Consider the following 17,918-nt stretch of genomic DNA (forward strand, 5'->3'; position numbering starts at 1 on the left):
ATAAAGATAATAATTAAGTATTTTATCCTAATTATATTTTAGATTTCATATATTTAAAATGAAATATTTATCCTCTATTTGATTATGTTTATCCGCAGTTAGTTACACGAATTCAAACATAAAGTTTTAATAAGTTGTACTTATGCACAATTTACTTGTAATCTTGAATTTTTAAGTAATATGCATTAATAAACAGTACTTCAAGCATCAAAAATAATTTTTAAATTTTTTTTATCAAATACTTTATAATATAGTATTAGAATAAAAATATTTAAAATATCTTATTTTAAAGAATATGTTATACTATATTCTCAACAAACTCTAAAAAACAGGTCAAATGCAATCCCTAAATACAATAAATAGGAGAAGACTTATTTTTCAGATTTGACATAAGGACTTCTGATTTTTCTGAATCTTTCTGAATCACTGAATATTTTCTACCCACCGAGACACTCTCTCTCTCTCTTGATCCACTCAGCCATTTATTCAGCGCTGTTCTCTTCTTCCCAAATGAAACTTCAATCTATTCAGGTACTCTGTATGATTTCTCACCTTAAATTTCTTGTGTTTGGGAAAAAGGGTTTCTGATTTTGAGCTCTGCTTTTGGGTGCTTTCATGATTCTCTGATTAGGGTATCTTTCTTTCTTTGCTTATCTGTCAGTTGAACTCTGGTTTACTCAAGATTCAATCTCAGTACTTATTCAAGATTTGACTTAATTTTCTGTTTATTAGCTTGTTCATTAAGTCGTTATCCACCATGCTTACCTGTAAGATCCCATATCGGTTGGAGAGGAGAACACTCGATACCTTCTCCATCGGACGAATTTTAAAACCGTAAATGAACAAAAGGGACAATATATGGCACAATTGGTCACTTCCTAAATGGTATCTACTTCCTAAATTATCTGGGTACTGGACTGGTGTACCAGCGAGGACGCGGTCCCCAAGGGGTCAATTGTAATGTCCCATATTGGTCGAGGATGGAAACTAAGGTTGCCTAGGGACCTGATATCTCTGAATAGACGATATCTAGTATGGTTAGGACGAGATGTTACACCAATAATTCATACAAACTTACAAACCCGTTTTTATGTGTTCATGTGAAAATTCAGTGTTAGCTTCATATGTTTTGTATGTGTAAAACATAGTCCCGAACGTTTTACATATGGAACAACACTGTATAAATACTATACTTTTACACAGTCGTTTCATACGTGAAACAACACATGAAACTAGTTTGTCAAATTATTGGGTTTGAAAATAAATTGTAGTTTGTCTCTTCCCTATGGCACAAAAGAGGGAAAACTAAAAAGCTAGATTTCATAGTTAACTAAAAAAGAATCGCGTTTTTTTATAAACCTTGGATGTCTGGCGAGCTTGTCCGCCCCTTGACTAATCTCTTGGCCTTGAAGATAACAACTTGAAAATCTCGAGTGGCTCTGAGGAGGCTTGAACCGGCCTAGCGTTCATTTGCCAGTTGAGCTGGCCCTCAAGGTTCCCAGTCTGTCTGATGATGTTTACTGAACCAGAGTTGTTCGATGCAATTTAGTTGCTGGTAATTTGGCTTGTAACCCATGTCATGATTGCTAATTCTTGTACATTTGTCCGATAAATTTGCAGTAATTGCGGATTTTTATCGAGCAAGGGTCAAAACAAGTCTGAATTATGGCTGAAATAGTAAATGCATCGACTAAAGTTGATACAGAAGAAGATATATACACTAAAGATGGCACAGTTGATTACAAGAACAAACCTGCTAACAGGAAGAAGACAGGAACCTGGAAAGCCTGCCCTTTTATTCTTGGTAAATTCTTGATCTCCAAACTCTCATCAAGTCCCCTTTTGACTTTCTAGAGTCAAACTTAGTACTTCTAGTATCTAAAATTGACATATATATATATTGAATTTTTTTATCTCCAAAGTATTTCTATCATTATATTTGTTATATAGCTTTAAGTGGTCATTGGTTATATGTAGAACAGATGAGCTATTTAATGTCGATTTTGAAGATGGAAAGCAACTCATTTGACTTCTAAAAGTCAAACTTTGACTCTTTTTGGCTTTAAGATGGTTCATGGGAGGCTGGTTTTTGAGGTTTAATTTGATTAACAGGAAATGAATGTTGTGAAAGATTGGCATACTATGGAATGAGCATGAATCTATTGCTTTATTTCAAGAACGAGCTTCATCAGCATAGCGCGACCGCCTCCAAAAACCTCTCGAATTGGTCTGGAACATGTTACGTGACGCCATTGCTCGGGGCGTTTCTAGCTGATGCTTACCTCGGCAGATATTGGACCATTGCCATCTTCTCCATCATCTATGTTTTGGTAAGCATAGAGCTCGTTTTAGATCCAACGGTTGATAGTTGTTCCCTTGTTCTCTCTTTTTTTGGGATTCTCCGTTGAAACTCTATTTATATATATATATAGGGGTGCGTTCACGGGAGAACCATAAAAAGGAGTGAACAAGGGGGAGCAAGAACACAAGATCATTTATATATCATTGACCGATAACGATTCAAATTTTTTACTCCCTCTCTAGGGAATGACGTTATTGACAATATCAGCATCGGTCTCGGGTCTAAAGCCGACTTGTGTATCGAAAGACAATTGCCATGCTAACGGAACAGATGTCGCATTAACGTTTTTGGCACTCTATCTAGTGGCCCTCGGAACCGGAGGGATCAAGCCCTGTGTCTCGTCCTATGGGGCCGACCAATTCGATGATGCCGATGAGGTTGAGAAGAAACACAAGAGTTCTTTCTTCAATTGGTTCTATTTCTCGATCAATATTGGTGCATTAGTTGCTTCATCTCTTCTTGTTTGGATCCAAGATAATGTGGGTTGGGGTTGGGGGTTCGGGGTCCCAGCCGTTGCCATGGCGATTGCAGTTGCTTCCTTCTTCTCGGGAACTCGACTGTATAGGAATCAAAAACCAGGTGGAAGCCCGCTGACCCGCATCTGCCAGGTGGTTGTGGCGTGGTGGAGGAAACGCAGGGTTCATGTGCCCGAGGATAAGTCCCTTTTGTATGAGACCACGGATGCCAAGTCGAATATTGTCGGAAGCCGCAAACTTGATCATACCAAAGATTTTAGGTAATTAGTTTTTAGGGTGCATTTGGTATATCAGACCATAGATGGCCAAAAACCGGTCCAGGCTGATCCCAAATAGGTCAGGTCCGGTCCTAAACGCTCATGTCATTGTATTGGACTCTTTTAACTTAAAATGTGTTTTCTTGTAGTTTCCTGGATAAAGCAGCGATGGAGTTACAATCCGATCACGCTAAGGAATCCGTCAATCCATGGCGGCTTTGCACCGTGACCCAAGTCGAGGAACTTAAATCCGTCATCAAACTGCTTCCGATATGGGCCACAGGTATCATATTCAGTTGTGTTTACGGTCAAATGAGCAATCTATTTGTGCTGCAAGGTTCGTACATGGACATCACGATCAACAAGTTCGAGATCCCACCGGCATCGCTTAGCATCTTTGATACCCTTAGCGTAATCTTCTGGGTCCCGGTCTACGACCGTATCCTCGTACCGTTTGCCCGGAAATACACTGGCCACAAATCAGGTCTCACCCAGCTCCAACGGATGGGAACGGGATTGCTAATCTCGATCTTTTCAATGCTAGCAGCCGGGATTCTAGAAGTAGTCAGGCTCGGAATCGTCAGAAGACACAATTACTACGATCACGAGCACACGCCGATGTCGATTTTCTGGCAGGTTCCACAGTATTTCTTGATCGGTTTGGCGGAGGTTTTTACATTCGTCGGGCAGTTAGATTTCTTCTATGATCAAGCTCCGGATTCAATGAGAAGTTTGTGTTCGGCTTTATCGCTCACAACCGTGGCTTTAGGAAACTATTTGAGTTCTTTGCTGGTGACGATTGTAATGGCGCTTAGTACTCGAGGCGGGAAACCGGGTTGGATACCGGATAACTTGAATCGCGGGCAATTGCAGAACTTCTTCTGGCTATTGAGCATCCTCAGCGTGTTAAATCTTGGAGCTTATCTTCTTGTGGCTAAATGGTACACTTATAAGCGGGTGGTCGGGACTCTTCGTTAGCAGGTACAAAGGTCGATATAGACACTGATTCAACAGTACCCGTATCCACAGGTTAAGGGTTCAAACGTCACTAGACGTAAATAAATAATCTATGCTTAAAAAACGTGGATATAGAATTCGTTCGTGAATTTTGTGTTTGTGTCGATTGTCTTTGTGATGGTAGGCAAACGATCGTGTGAAAAGAAGAGTTAAAGTGAGAAGTGTAAGAAGGGATTTAGACTATTGATCACCTTTAATCTCAAACTCACCCATGAATCGCGCTTGATATGGAGATTAATCCGGTGCATCTCATCCTAATGTGTATTCAAGGATGTAGATCCTTTTTTACGCTTCTCATGTTAACTCTCGTACTTACCAGCACCTAACCTTGCAATGGTATACAACAATCACGGGGTGTTTGGTTGGATTCCCTTGTTTTGTTTGAAGGATTGTTTGGATTTGAAAATCTCAACAAACATGAGATCTAAAAATCGTATGGGGTTGGTATTTTATGGGATTTAATAGGATTTGTATGTAATAATGTTTTAAAATATGTTGAAAACATTTGTTTTGTAATAAATTTAAGGTAACTAAATTTAGAGGATGAAGAAATACATTGTTGTTCTTGATCGTTTATGAATATTTAATAAGACCCAATTGGGCTGGGGAATGGGGCGGGGATCCTAATACCCGTCCCCGATCCCCCGTATTTGTCTCCGTCTTCGTTGGGGATTATGATCACATCCCCATCCTCGTCCCCAACGGTTGAAAGGGGATTTTTTTTTTATACAAAAAAACTATACAATATTCACCATTTATTGAACTAGTAAAAATACTACCAAAATATTAAACTAAAACTTAAACAAGACCAAAAAGTCTAAACTAATATTATCAGAGTTAATGTCAAACATATTAAAACTACATCGAGTAATATCCAAAATATATCAAGTAATTGACTAATTGTATTTTGACTTATAATTTACAAAAATTTACTTACTATCTACCATCCAAAAAACAACACCATCACTTGTTATTCGACATCCGTATCATACGAGACTGTTTTATCGATTTCGAACAAGGCTCTGGAAGACTGGAATCTGTTATCGATTTCAAATAAGGCTCCGATTTCAATCAAGGTTTTGATTTCGAACAAGGCTTAAGGCTAGATTCGAAGGAAGTGAGGCGAAGTGACGAACAAGAGGAAAAGGGTTAAGGGCAAAAGGCTCTTGAGACTCAGAGATCGGAAATTGCCAAATTGGAATAGAATATAGAAATATTAAACTAATAAGTAATATGTATTTTATATTTAATAATTAATATATAAAACGGGTACATGGCAGGATGGGGAGTAATATACCTGTCCCCGCCTTCATCCTCGGCTAAAGCCAAACGGGGATCCCTCTCCGCCCCTGACCGGGGCGGGTGGACCGGGTTACCTAACGGGTCGGGGTCCATTCCCATGCCTACGTATGCTCCGATTAAATGCCTTTGAGAGATTCGAGTTGCAACTTGAGATTAGAGGGAGATGCTCGACACTACCATTATAATTTGAGATTAGGAATCATTTTCTTCAAATAGCCAAAGTTTACATTTAAACTTTACGGGTTTCTGCTTTCAATTTAGTAAAAAAAATTATACGTTACATCCTTATAATTAGTTATTTAATTTATTTTTTTATTCTTATTTTTTTATTTACACATTCATTATATTAACACATATATCCGTATATTAATTAAAATATATAAAAAATACGTTTATTTTTTTACAAATTACACCATCATAATCGTCTACGTTCAATATAAGCTCAATACTGAATATTTTTGGATTCAATCTTATATTATTATATACTATAAAGCTTACGAATTATTGTTAGTACTTATATTTTATACCATTATAGTTACAGATTATGTCTCTTGAAAAAAAAAATTAAAAATACATTAAATAAATAACCATAAGGGTAGAACATGTAAGTTTTAAAAACAATTCCTACATATTTATAATATTTAATAATATAAGATCAAATTCACAAATATTCAATATTAGGTACATTTTAAACATATTGACGAGATGATTATAATGATATAATTGTAAAAAAAGAAACGTATTTTTTTATATATTTTAGTTAATATACGATTATGAGTTATAATATAATAAAAATGAAAAATGAAAAATGAAAAAGTAATGGATAAAAAGTAAATTAGACAATTAATTACAATGATGTAAGTGTAAAAATAGTTTACCAATGAATTATTCCTAAGGGTGCGTTTGGTACACTGGACAGAGACATGACAGAACATGATATGGATCTTTGTCCCATGTTTGGCATGAATTTTATGTGTAACAGACAAGAACAGAGTGAAACAAAGTGGAACATGCCTGTTCCGCCCCTATCCCATGGAACAAGGTGAAACAAACTTATATTTTACCAATATAACCTCAAAATAAAACTTAATTCTCTTCTAAAACATCAAATATGCCTTTTTTTTTACATTTTATTCATTCTTTAAATTTTGTTTATTGTATTTTATGTTTCTTAAATTTTTATTTTACTGTTCTCAAAATATTATTTTTATACGGGTTTCTATATTTTTATTAATTTATGTAATTTATTATATATTAATAATAAAAAATAATGTAGAAAAGAAATAAAAATAAAAATAGAAAACTACATAAACTTTTTATTTGGTGTCATTTTAATTGTTTCGACGAAAACTTCAAATGATATATTTTGTTATAAAAAATAGTTATTCTATTATAATTTAATAAATTACATAATTAATTAAAATAAACAACTCATCAGGGGTAAATCAGTCATTTTACTTGTTCTGTTATATCCAGTTCTATCTTACCAAACATTGAACAATTGTTCTATCATATCCTGTCCAGTCATGTCCTGACACTAAACACACCCTAAACTATGTTTCGGTTATTGGATAAACTATTTTTATACTTTACACCCTTCTAATTAGTTGTCTAATTTACTTTATATCCTTTACTTTTTTATTTTTTCATTTTACACTCTTATTATATTAACACACACAATCATTATAATAATCTCGTCAATACGTTCAAAATAAGTCAATATTGAATATTTTTTAATTTAATCTTATATTATTAAATATTATAAAACTTATGGCTTATTTTAGTAATTATATTTTATACCCTTATAATTAAAGATTAAATAAATAACAATAAGGTTAGAAATTGTAAGTTTTAAAAATCTTTCGTACGTATTTATGGTTTTTTTAATAATATAAGATTAAATTCAAAAATATTCAATACTTGGTTCATTTTGAACGTATTAACGAGACGATTTTAATGGTGTAATTTATAAAATAAGAAACACAATTTTCATATATTTTAGTTAACATATGATTATGTATGTTAATATAATAAATGTGTAAAATAAAAAAGTAATAGATATAAAATAAATTAAATAACTAATTATACAGTGTTAAATGTAATTTTTTCAATCTAGTAGAAACTTTAGGCATTTTTTCCTAAAATCTTATTTTTCTGCATATAACTTCCTTTTTAATTATAATATTTTGCCTGAAAACAAGAGAGAGATGACGTTTCAATTATAATTCATCACATTTGTAAAACCAATGTAACTCAATCAATTGAGATATTTATGAAAATGATGAGAGATTATTTATTATGATTTGAATATTTATGAAAGATGACTAGGCTTCATTGATTATAATGAATATTTTATATTAGAAAACAATCTAAACTTTTATGAAATAACATATTCATCAAATTAAATGGACGGTTGAAATTGAGTTGTATTGGTTATACAAATGTAAAGGGTTGCATAATAACTCATCCCCCCTCTCTCTCTCTCTCTCTATATATATATATATATATATATATATATATAATATGCACACACACACGAGTAGAAATAATTGAACTTTATCCTTATGTGTAATAAATATTAAAGGACGATTGATTAAATATTTATATTCATCAAGAGAATTCTATATCAGTTATAATCCAATCATATATTAGGATGTATATCTCCTAATATGAGTATGATAATTCATTCAATTAATTACCTGATTAATATTAAAGTAAGTGTATATATTTTCCTTTTTTTTGAAAATCGAACCTAAAAATAAACTAGGATTCGTTATGGGATGATCTCTATTTTCCGTGGCCTATAAACTAAGGAGATCAAATCCTTATTGCCTACACGAATTCTACATTCAGTTCAGTCTCATTCTAAAGCAAAACTTATAGAGCTTTAGAATGCTTTGATCTACACACAAGGATGTCTGCTTCCTCTTCAATGAACTTTGTTGCGTATAACTCCAGTGCTCTAGGTTAGATCTATTAAACCATTCACGATATTATGTTAAATCGAATTCTGATATGTGTTTATGTTCCTATATCTTATCATATGCTTAAGTAAAATTCATATATCGATAACAACACATGTATGGGGGTATTTAAGAACCCATAAAATTGTGATAAACTTAAGAACTGGTACATTATGTGCTATTTCACATGATTTTTCATCTATGACTTGGATTTAGTGTATTGATTAACATAATATTTGTTTCACAATGTGAATTTTTTTTATGTGTTTTTGAAACCAAAAATACAACTAAAAAGTTTCACATTGTGAACCGAATACATATGAAACAAATATTGTGAAACAAATATATGTTAACCAATATGCTAAATTCTTGCTTTTTAGATGAAAAAAAATGAAACAATACCTTACGATAATAGTTATTACAAATATATGGGGTTCTCATTTGATTATGCTCCTATATATAGGGGTAGGTTCCTAACAAAACCTAAAATTGATTAAAAAATCAAGAATTGCTTATATAGCGACATCTGGCATATTCATCAGGAATATAGGCGTGTTATTAATCATGAATGTGTTATTCATGATGTATATTCATCCTGAAGAGGGATACATGACATGTTGTAGGTAGTTTCTAGGTTCCTGTTGCGTTAGAAAGACAACCCCAAAAGGCTATGTCAAATGCAAGAATACGTAATAATACATACTCATCTCATATTATTTGAAACAAGTAATAATGGCATTATCAAATATCAATCGCAAGGACAAAGAATATGAGCTTCTCTGACAAGTCAATCTTAGAATGAGATTTCTAGATGGTGAATTCGAAAGAATGATTTTGGCTTTTGTTAACAATCTACTGAATAATGACAATAATTAAAGAAAACATAAGTGTAAGTTCAGGTTGAAGTTTAGCAACTAAGTGTAGCAGAACATTGTTATAACACCTGAATAAGTTGTTGCAACAATAGTTCTCAACTGCCATTACTGGATTGAACAACCCTTTTTCAAAGTTCAGGTTAGACACTTACTAGCAGTGTTCAAAATTACACAAATCTGAGCATGGTATAGATCTTACAATTATTTTCATATAGTTTGCATCCTGTAAAGGTTAACAGAACTCTTTTTAACCATGTAACACTCAGTGGTCTACTATTTGTGTTCGCTTACATCTAACCCCAACTCATCCAAGTGAAACAACATGTGTCAATTTGTTAGAAATTACAACGATGAAACTTAGGTCCCCTTTGGTTTATAGGAATGGAATAAAATTGAGGGGATTTAGATTTCAAATCATTCCAATCTCATGTTTGCTTTGTTGGATTGTCCGAATTTGAAATCCTAGGATTTGATTGAAATTCTACAAACATAGGATTTTGAAATCCTTAGGGAGTGCTCCGGATTTCATGGGATTTCGTAGGATTGTATGAAATAAGGTTTAAACAAATATTAAAAACATTTGTTTTGTAATAATCAACTAATAATGTAATTTAATTGTTTATATTATTATTTATATTTTTTTAAAATTATTTATAAATTGATGGAATCCAATTTCCAAATCCTATAAACCAAACACACCAATAATTTCAAATCCATTCCAATCCAAGTCCCTCCAAATCCAAATCCCTCCATTAATTCCAAAACCCTCAAAAACAACCTTGCAAACCAAACAGACCCTTAGAAACATATTTAAATGAACATATTTTTGTTTAATCCATATGTAAGTGGCTTGTCATATTCAAAATAATTGTGATCTTCTATTTGGAAGTCCTTGTGTGAGTATATGCAATATTCTTATAAGCCCGAATGCATATGACATAGTAACGTATACAAACGTATACATTCTTTTTCATGTGTCGTATTACACATCTCTTGTCCTCATTTCACATCAATAGGCACATTATACATATGCATAATTGAGAATATAAGTTATTTATGTATCACGTAATTTACAGGAATGTGTACTAAGCATTCTCGTGCCTCCTCCTCTTGAGCCCCTCCTTCCTCGGTTGACCCTATTGCGCAACGTATAGCCCATAGGGATGAACGTAGGTCCTTGTTACAGAGCCATTCGTTTAACCTAGGCCATCCTATCTGTCTAGGGGGTTTAGGTTATTTTTGGTACTCTTGAAGCTTTTTCTGCTGTTGGGTGGGATCTTTTCTTTCCTTCAAAGTCTCTCAAGACTTGATGCTTGAAGTTTATGTCGGTTTTGACTGCAATGAGGCCACTCAACATGTCTATCTTTAGCTCTATAATAATCATTATGACCTCGCTTCAGACTATTTTGCTAATTTGTTGGGACTCGTTCTAGTAACCATGTCTTTACCAATGCTACTTCTTCCTCAAATTAATGTTGATTGTGAGACCATCTTTTGACCACTTCTCGTTGAGCCCTTTAGAACTGGTATGGAACAAGATCTTTTTATTAAGGGGTTGTTTGTTTACCTCTTAATAGTTCCCTTAAGAAGATACCTCTGAATCGTTAAGAGATGAATTTTGTTGGCAAAAAAAAAAAAGTTTATCTCTTAATGGTTCTAAAACCCTCTAAATGATTTTGTATCATGAATCTCCCTTAACCATTAAGAGCCCTAATTTCATTGTACCCAATTACCAAACAATTATATTTCATTTTGCACTATATAATGAGAGCCTCTTAATCATTCTGACTACTTAATCATTCTGCATCAAACCATTCAACAATTGCCAAACAACCCCTAAATGTTATTGGAAGAGCCGACAACACAAGATTGTTGGTGCAAGTGTATGGAACCTAATTTTATTCTATTTTTTGATGATTGACAAACACAAAGCCCGACTTTAATTGTATTCTAACAATCTAATTCTTTTTATCTAAGAGCTGATTATTAACTTGCAAGAATTTGATGAAATGCTTCTATACTCACCAAATCTACAAAAAAATGGATCTGACTTTGGAAAAACATGTCATCTCTGATCTTCACCAAGTTATTATCTCAAGAAATGAGCCGCCAAGTATTGAAGATTAAACCCGAACAAATTTCCGGAAGCTATATCATCTTCAGACTATTAAACGATAAACACTATCGACAATATTAAAAAGTACCTTTTTCCATCAATATTATGTTTGTAAATCAGATCTCTTTAAGTTGTCTCATGTTGCTTGGTAAAAGTAATTATGCATTAAACACAAAGATTACTCATTAAATGGTGATAGCTGGCAAATACAATGCGGGCATCCGTCTGATTCGTCCGAACATCTACATTGAAATCTTCCCTAACATGACAGTACTTTTAAACGGTCATCTTCCAAAAGAAGTCAATGCAGACGTCCGCATAATGCAGACATCCACATAGCTCGTTTTCAAAATTTGTGTATAAAACCAGGGTATTATCCCAACATTTGAAGATAAGTCTTGGAACATTAAGAGCAGAATATTATTCTAGTCATCCAAGCATTGTATTGATTACATAAGAGTGATTATCATTAAATATCCTGCATCTTGCAAGTATATCTCTTTAACGTGAGTGATCCGCATCATCCTCTAGCAAAAGCATGAGAATATTACAGTCACTGTACCAAGGTATATGTTCTACCACAAAGAACATCTTATAGTGGATCGATGTCTCGAGAAATGTCTCGGAAAGTGAATTAGCCAAGTTGGTGAACATCTCTAAACAACGGTGTTTGCGTCACTTTTTCTACTTTACTTTTATGCATTACTAATCTTGTGTTTGATAGTGTAAAAGATAAGTTTTTCTTTATCAAAGTGTCAACCCGACTAACCCAACCCAGCCTGTACGTTTTGGGTTGACTTGAATTTTACTTATGTTTAGGTTGGTTGAGTTGAGATTTTTCAAACCGCAAACACTGAATACAACATTCATATGGTGTCAATCCGATCAACCTAACCCTTATTCACCTCTATAGATAAAAGTTTTATAACATAAATAATTACCATCTCATTACCTACTATGTTAAATAGATAAAATTCAAAAGGGCAAATTGCATGAAAAAGTAACGTACTCTAACTTGATTCCTATTTTGAGTAACGTACTTTCAAAACTTCTATTTTGGTACATAAGATGGAATTTTTGTAAACATTTAAGTACATGGGTAACAGGTTGAAAGCATTAACCGATTATCATGCTGATGTGGCGAGTGAAGTGGTATCCAACTCAGTATTATTTGCTGAAGCATTAACCGGATACCACATCACTCGTCACATCAGCATGGTAACCGGTTAATGCTTCAACTGTCGAATACTTAAATGTTTAAAACTTTACATCTTTGATACCAAAATAAAAATATTAAAAGTACGTCTCTTAAAATAAAAATCAAATTAATAATACAATTTATGAAATTGTGCCCTTTGAAATCTACTCCCTACAGAATTCATAATGCCAACAAATTGTCTACCTCACCCTAGCTTTTTCCATTTAATGGAAAAAAATTAAAATAATAGAATTTAAGTGAGAATATTCCTCCGCCGCGACGATTGTTCACCGTCACCGGCAGCACGCCGACTTCTAGATCTTCTTGATCATCTACTTCCACTTTTATCGTCATCTATGTGTAAATCGTCCTATAAGATTTAAAGAAGATCTAAATTTATATTTCAGATTATGTTAATGCAAAATACCTGTTAGATCTACAGAGAAGAATTTCTCTGTGACTGAAGTGAAATCGGAGACTAAAGAAGATCAATTCTCACCTGACAGGAGTTGAATTCGAGGTATAGCAACGGATTCTCTATTGAAGGACAATTTTACGACGATTCACCTCGTTGTTAAGGTGATTTGAATCTCACATCTCGATTAGGTTAAAATTTTCCTTTTCAATGTGTGATCATGTGGAAGTAATGACCTGATTATAATCTGAATTTTTGGTTTTAGGATAATGTTGGTATCTAATAAACCCTTTTTTAGTTGATAAATTTATGAAAATGGCGTTGTTATTATATTTAGGTCTTAACATGATTATCTGTTTCTTGGTGTAAAGAAACCTAAAAGAAATCAATCCTGACAATTTTGGATTATTCGATGGATTTTAGCGGATTTTGTCAGTTGTAATCATCAGTATAATTTCTTCTTGGTTTTCTTACTTTATTTGTTTTCTGTTGCATATATCAGAATTCTTGGCCACAGATTGAAGATCATGAAATGATGCTTTACATGTTCTAGATGCCTAGGATTACTTTGCATTTTTTATAGGCTTCAACTTCGTTTTTGAGAAGGCAATTACAAAGAAACACACACCAGATAGTCTAACCCAACATGATAAGGGGTGGAATGCTTAACGTGTAGGAGTCTTTGGAGTTGATGATACAGTGATATACTTGTTTTAGATATTTAGGATTGGCTAGCCTTTTATAAGTTCTTATAATGTTTTGTGTTCTTCGCATTCCGAAGCCTATGGATTGGTTCACTTCTTTGTGATTTAAGGGGTGTTCAGATGTGCATTTTGTAATTGATTATTGCAGTTTAGGGGAGTGTTTGGAAACAACCTATCTAGTCTTTCGGGTTTGGCTTGATTTGGTTAATAAGATGAGGGCTTAGTTGTAACTTGTAGGAAAGTAACTGAGGTTAGGAGTAGTTAGTTAATTTAAATTTTACCCTAAAAACTCGGTCTTGTTGCTGGAACTCCTTACATGTTTCTCCTAATTTTGTTATTTGGCCCTAAAATATCTAAATGAGATTCAATGATAATTGGGTAGCAACATATCCAAACACTCCCTTTGCGATTCTTTTTTGGTCTACTCCAGCTAGTTTGGGATAATATGCTTATTCTTCATTCTTTTTTACTTGATCAACTTGTTGGGACTTGGGAAGGCATCAAACTTGGCTCATTCCCCACCCCAAGTGGTAATATCTTGGATGTTCATTGTTCTGAATCCTGTATTCCTTCTTGTATTTTCTATTAAAAGTTGTCATTATTTATTATTATTGCTACTATTACTGTTCTTTTCTCTCTTTTGTTGACTAAGATGGTCATTGGCCAAGGGGGGGGGGGGGGGGGGGGGTAGATAAAGCTTATCATTTTCCAGGAAATGACTTGTGATTTCAAGCCTGTAAGTTACTTATGGTTGATTTCTAAAGGTAAATATATTATCTCTATGCAAAAATGACCATAGACGAGTTGTTAATGTGGAACTTCAGGGACTATTTCTGCCTAAATAACAGTCCACATTATGATATTTGGAAAGCGATTTGTAAGAACAAATTTTGACACATCTATCTTTGTGAAATAATGTTAGACATTATTTCTCTATCAAACCTGTAAAGTGGGAAGGGTAGTTTAGTAAATCCAAAGTTGTCTTAATATTATAATTTGAATAGGAGTCTTTTTTGTAGGGCGAAGAAAAATGTAAAGTGGGCTTCTTTCTGGGATGGAGTGCATTTAGAGAAGAAAAAAAATCTACAACTACCGATGTTGACATCCTGTTCCCATGTTTTATTTCGGAACAGAACGTAAATATTGTGGCAAGAATGTGTATTTAGTTGTATTTTTCCTAAGCAAGTTTGATGCTAACTTTTGGTGGTTGCTATAACTTTGCCCGTTCTTTTAATATGTAGAGAGAGGGAAGGGATTCAGTCCTTCACGTGTGAATGTATATTGCAAGAGAGAGTGTTCCTAATCATGAGCAGAAACTTAGATGGTCGTTAATTGTTATTTAACCCAAAACGTATAAACTGTTTCTTGCTTGTTGTACTTAGTTAAGGTTTAATGAACAACATATCTTCATTTAGCCTATTAACTTATTTTACTTGTCATATCTCCCTAGCACCATTCATCTTTTAGGGCCGCAGCTATTGTGGAATTTCTTATATTTCAAATTTGCAACTATTGAGCAGATTGATCTTGCAGTCGTATCTTTCCTTTTTCTTTTATGAAGCATTATAACATTGTCGAATAGTTTCCCCAACTTCTTGGCAATACTTCATTTCTTTATGTTCTCTTGTACGCCAATATCCTCCCATTTATTACTACATCATGAAAACGAATTCCATGTAATTTCATTTTAGTAGACTCACAAAGTACCAACTTGCAGTATGGGTGCATTTTACGGGATAGGATAGAACAAACTTGTTGTACACGTTTGGCTCAACAATTAGACTAGGAAAGGATAAGACTCAGTGGGACAAAAATGCAGTTTTTTGTTTCACCAAAATAGGTGGAACAAAAATCAGGAAGTTGAGACAAGATAGGCAAATTACTAAACTACCCATGTCAAATTAAAACCTTCCACAATTCTTTAGCCCTCCTGTCTCACCCTCGCTGTCCCGTCTAATCATGCTCAGTCTTTGTTTGCATACCAAACGCACCCTATGCGTACACTTTTTTTAGAAGTTTTAAGTCGGAGAATCATTCACATCACCTTGATGCGATTTTTATCCAATCAGCAAAGCATCTTTATGACACATGTTCTATTGAAAGGTGTTATTAGGGGACAGTGATCCAAAGTTCAGTTCACTCTGTCACAAACTTATCAAGCATGAAGATGCCAAAACAAGTGAAGAAGACTCTGAAACGTCATGACTCAGTTCCCATGGATTGGTTCAACTACATCAATGATGATAGTTTAAAATCTGCAATCCCAATTGGACCACGTTTTCAGGCTGACTTGCCCGAGTGGAGTGGCCCACCTCACAGTGCTCTTAGTGAATGTGACTCTTCAAAATGGTTAGGCACCGTGATATGGTCAATGAACAACACAACCCGAGAAAGCAAAGGGGATGCCATAGGGAAAGGAAGACCTGAATCTTGCAATTGCTCTCCCCCGGGATCCGTCCTCTGCGTCAAGCGCCACGTCACTAAGGAAACCGCACAACTGAGAAAGGATTTGGGACCCGCTTTCCAGAAATGGAAGTTTGATCAAATGGGAGAAAGTGTTGCCAAGTTATGGAAGCAACCAGAGCAGCAGAAGTTCACCCACCTTATGAAAAAGAATATACTTTTAGAAGGTAAAGAATTCATAAAATCCGCCTTGGAATGCTTTCCATTGAAGTCGAAGAAAGCCATAGTCGGCTATTACTTCAACGTATACATCCCTAGACAAATGAGCATACAAGCGAGGTCAGGCTGTACAATGGTAGATACAGATGATGAAGAAGAGAAGTCTAAGAGTCTTTGTTCCAAAAAGTCTAGAAAGAGGGATCGGGGTGATGGTATAACTTTGTACAGTTCTAAACTTGTGAAGACCAGGTACTTGACCGGAAGAAGATGACCATATTTCCATGGATGAGGAGGCTGCTAGCTCTGTATTACTACTCCGGTTTTCAGCACTAATCCGAGAAGACAAGTCTCCTTTTGCGGGTATGTTTTTCTTCTTCTCATTTCCTTTACAAGTAAAGATCTTTCCCAACTAGATTCATATCGGGGAATCAATAGGCAAAGCCAACATCTTTAGGTAGGAATTTGATGAAGTAGTTTTGCCTAAGATCCACACATTCAACTTGCTTTGCTTTGCATCTCCTATATCCCATGATCATGGTAGTTATTGAAGTGTTTTTATGTTCCACAACTAAGGGGTTGTTTACTAAACACTTAATGCCTTTTACCAGTAACTGAACACTTATTGCCTCTTACTGGGCAAGAGATGTTTACACGTAAGAGATAATGGTCTTTACCAACAATCTTACTTAGCCATTTTGCTAAAAGAGTACCCGGTTAGGGAGGGAGACGACTCTTACATGGTTAGCACTTACCGGGTATAACACACTTATAGTGAATCTTACCGGTAAGGTAAGTGAGGATGGTGACTCTTACCCGGTAAGCGCTTACCCAGTTTGTATTGGTAAATGGCCCCTGAGGGGGCAATTGGTTCATTTCAGGGAAGGCAAATAGGGATGGGAGTGAGTTTCATTCACCCCAATGTGTTGAGGAATGCTTTATTACCCGTTATCTGGTAATGGCTCATTCCATTGCATCAAATTAGATATTATTAATGATTTTCATTTTCATTTCCATCCCTTGTTACCCCCAACCAAGCACCCCTTAAATGTCATGTATGATTTATATCATATATATACTTCCCTTCATATTTGCAAAACTTAGGATCCTTGATGCATTACATCCCTTTTCATGGTTCACGTGCGGTCAACGGTGCATCAAAATGTGGGGGGTGTTGATGGTTTGCATTGTTGGTTGTTGGATGTATCTTGTTATCCTATTGGAAATAGGATTGACTATGGATTCGGACCATACCACATGGTTTCATAGAACGCCACATCTGATCCAAATCAAGCAGGTTTTACATGAAGAGGATTTGGCTCAACTCGTAATCAACCATGATAAACTTGAACCACATTATGTGGTGCAAGTAACATTTGGATGCAACAATGATGAGGAGCTTAAACATAACCAAGCAATATCGATATGTCCCACCCAAAGGTGGGGTCGATGGGGTCGGTTGGGGGATGTACGCACATGACCTTCAACTTGTAAGAAGTGTGCGTACCAGAGAAGTTAGTCCAAAAAGTTATGAGTAAGCAAGAACATAAAAGAGAGACATGTATAAGAAAACATATTCAAGGGAAGGAAAATCAACATTATTTTTCTTTTATT

At 34.6% G+C, this 17,918-nt stretch overlaps 2 protein-coding genes across 6 annotated transcripts; both read left to right on the plus strand.

The window, feature by feature from the left end:
- The first annotated feature begins 429 nt into the window (after window positions 1-429).
- On the plus strand, window positions 430-4,652 carry LOC112513582 (protein NRT1/ PTR FAMILY 8.2-like). Of its 2 annotated transcripts, none has more exons than XM_025119887.1 (5): window positions 430-632; window positions 1,621-1,804; window positions 2,113-2,330; window positions 2,545-3,098; window positions 3,245-4,652. In XM_025119887.1, exons 2-5 carry the CDS (start codon window positions 1,666-1,668, stop codon window positions 4,071-4,073), a joined length of 1,740 nt encoding a protein of 579 aa, XP_024975655.1. In that variant the 5' UTR covers window positions 430-632; window positions 1,621-1,665; the 3' UTR covers window positions 4,074-4,652. The 2 variants fall into 2 exon arrangements, with proteins under 2 accessions (XP_024975655.1, XP_024975652.1); XM_025119884.1 differs by having other exon boundaries at window positions 430-531.
- Window positions 4,653-12,724: 8,072 nt separating this feature from the next.
- LOC112513297 (AT-rich interactive domain-containing protein 2-like) lies at window positions 12,725-16,925 on the plus strand. Of its 4 annotated transcripts, XM_025119520.1 has the most exons (3): window positions 12,725-12,926; window positions 13,073-13,145; window positions 15,789-16,925. In XM_025119520.1, exon 3 carries the CDS (start codon window positions 15,847-15,849, stop codon window positions 16,576-16,578), a length of 732 nt encoding a protein of 243 aa, XP_024975288.1. In that variant the 5' UTR covers window positions 12,725-12,926; window positions 13,073-13,145; window positions 15,789-15,846; the 3' UTR covers window positions 16,579-16,925. The 4 variants fall into 4 exon arrangements, 3 of the variants coding, with proteins under 3 accessions (XP_024975288.1, XP_024975287.1, XP_024975286.1); XR_003069271.1 differs by lacking the exon at window positions 15,789-16,925 and adding an exon at window positions 14,705-14,898 and having other exon boundaries at window positions 12,805-13,145; XM_025119519.1 differs by lacking the exon at window positions 12,725-12,926 and having other exon boundaries at window positions 12,929-13,145; window positions 15,799-16,925.
- Window positions 16,926-17,918: the final 993 nt, after the last annotated feature.

Source organism: Cynara cardunculus (genome assembly GCF_001531365.2).
Source record: "Cynara cardunculus var. scolymus isolate 2C chromosome LG 5, CcrdV1, whole genome shotgun sequence".
NCBI lineage: Eukaryota > Viridiplantae > Streptophyta > Magnoliopsida > Asterales > Asteraceae > Cynara > Cynara cardunculus.

Excerpts from the sequence above, each read along its gene's own strand:
- LOC112513297 (XM_025119520.1), top strand. The coding sequence starts at position 15,847 with ATGAAGATGCCAAAACAAGTGAAGAAGACTCTGAAACGTCATGACTCA.
- LOC112513582 (XM_025119887.1), top strand. The coding sequence starts at position 1,666 with ATGGCTGAAATAGTAAATGCATCGACTAAAGTTGATACAGAAGAAGAT. Across the intron at positions 1,805-2,112 it reads AGCCTGCCCTTTTATTCTTG|GAAATGAATGTTGTGAAAGA; the intron begins GTAAATTCTTGA and ends TTTGATTAACAG. Across the intron at positions 2,331-2,544 it reads TCTCCATCATCTATGTTTTG|GGAATGACGTTATTGACAAT; the intron begins GTAAGCATAGAG and ends CTCCCTCTCTAG.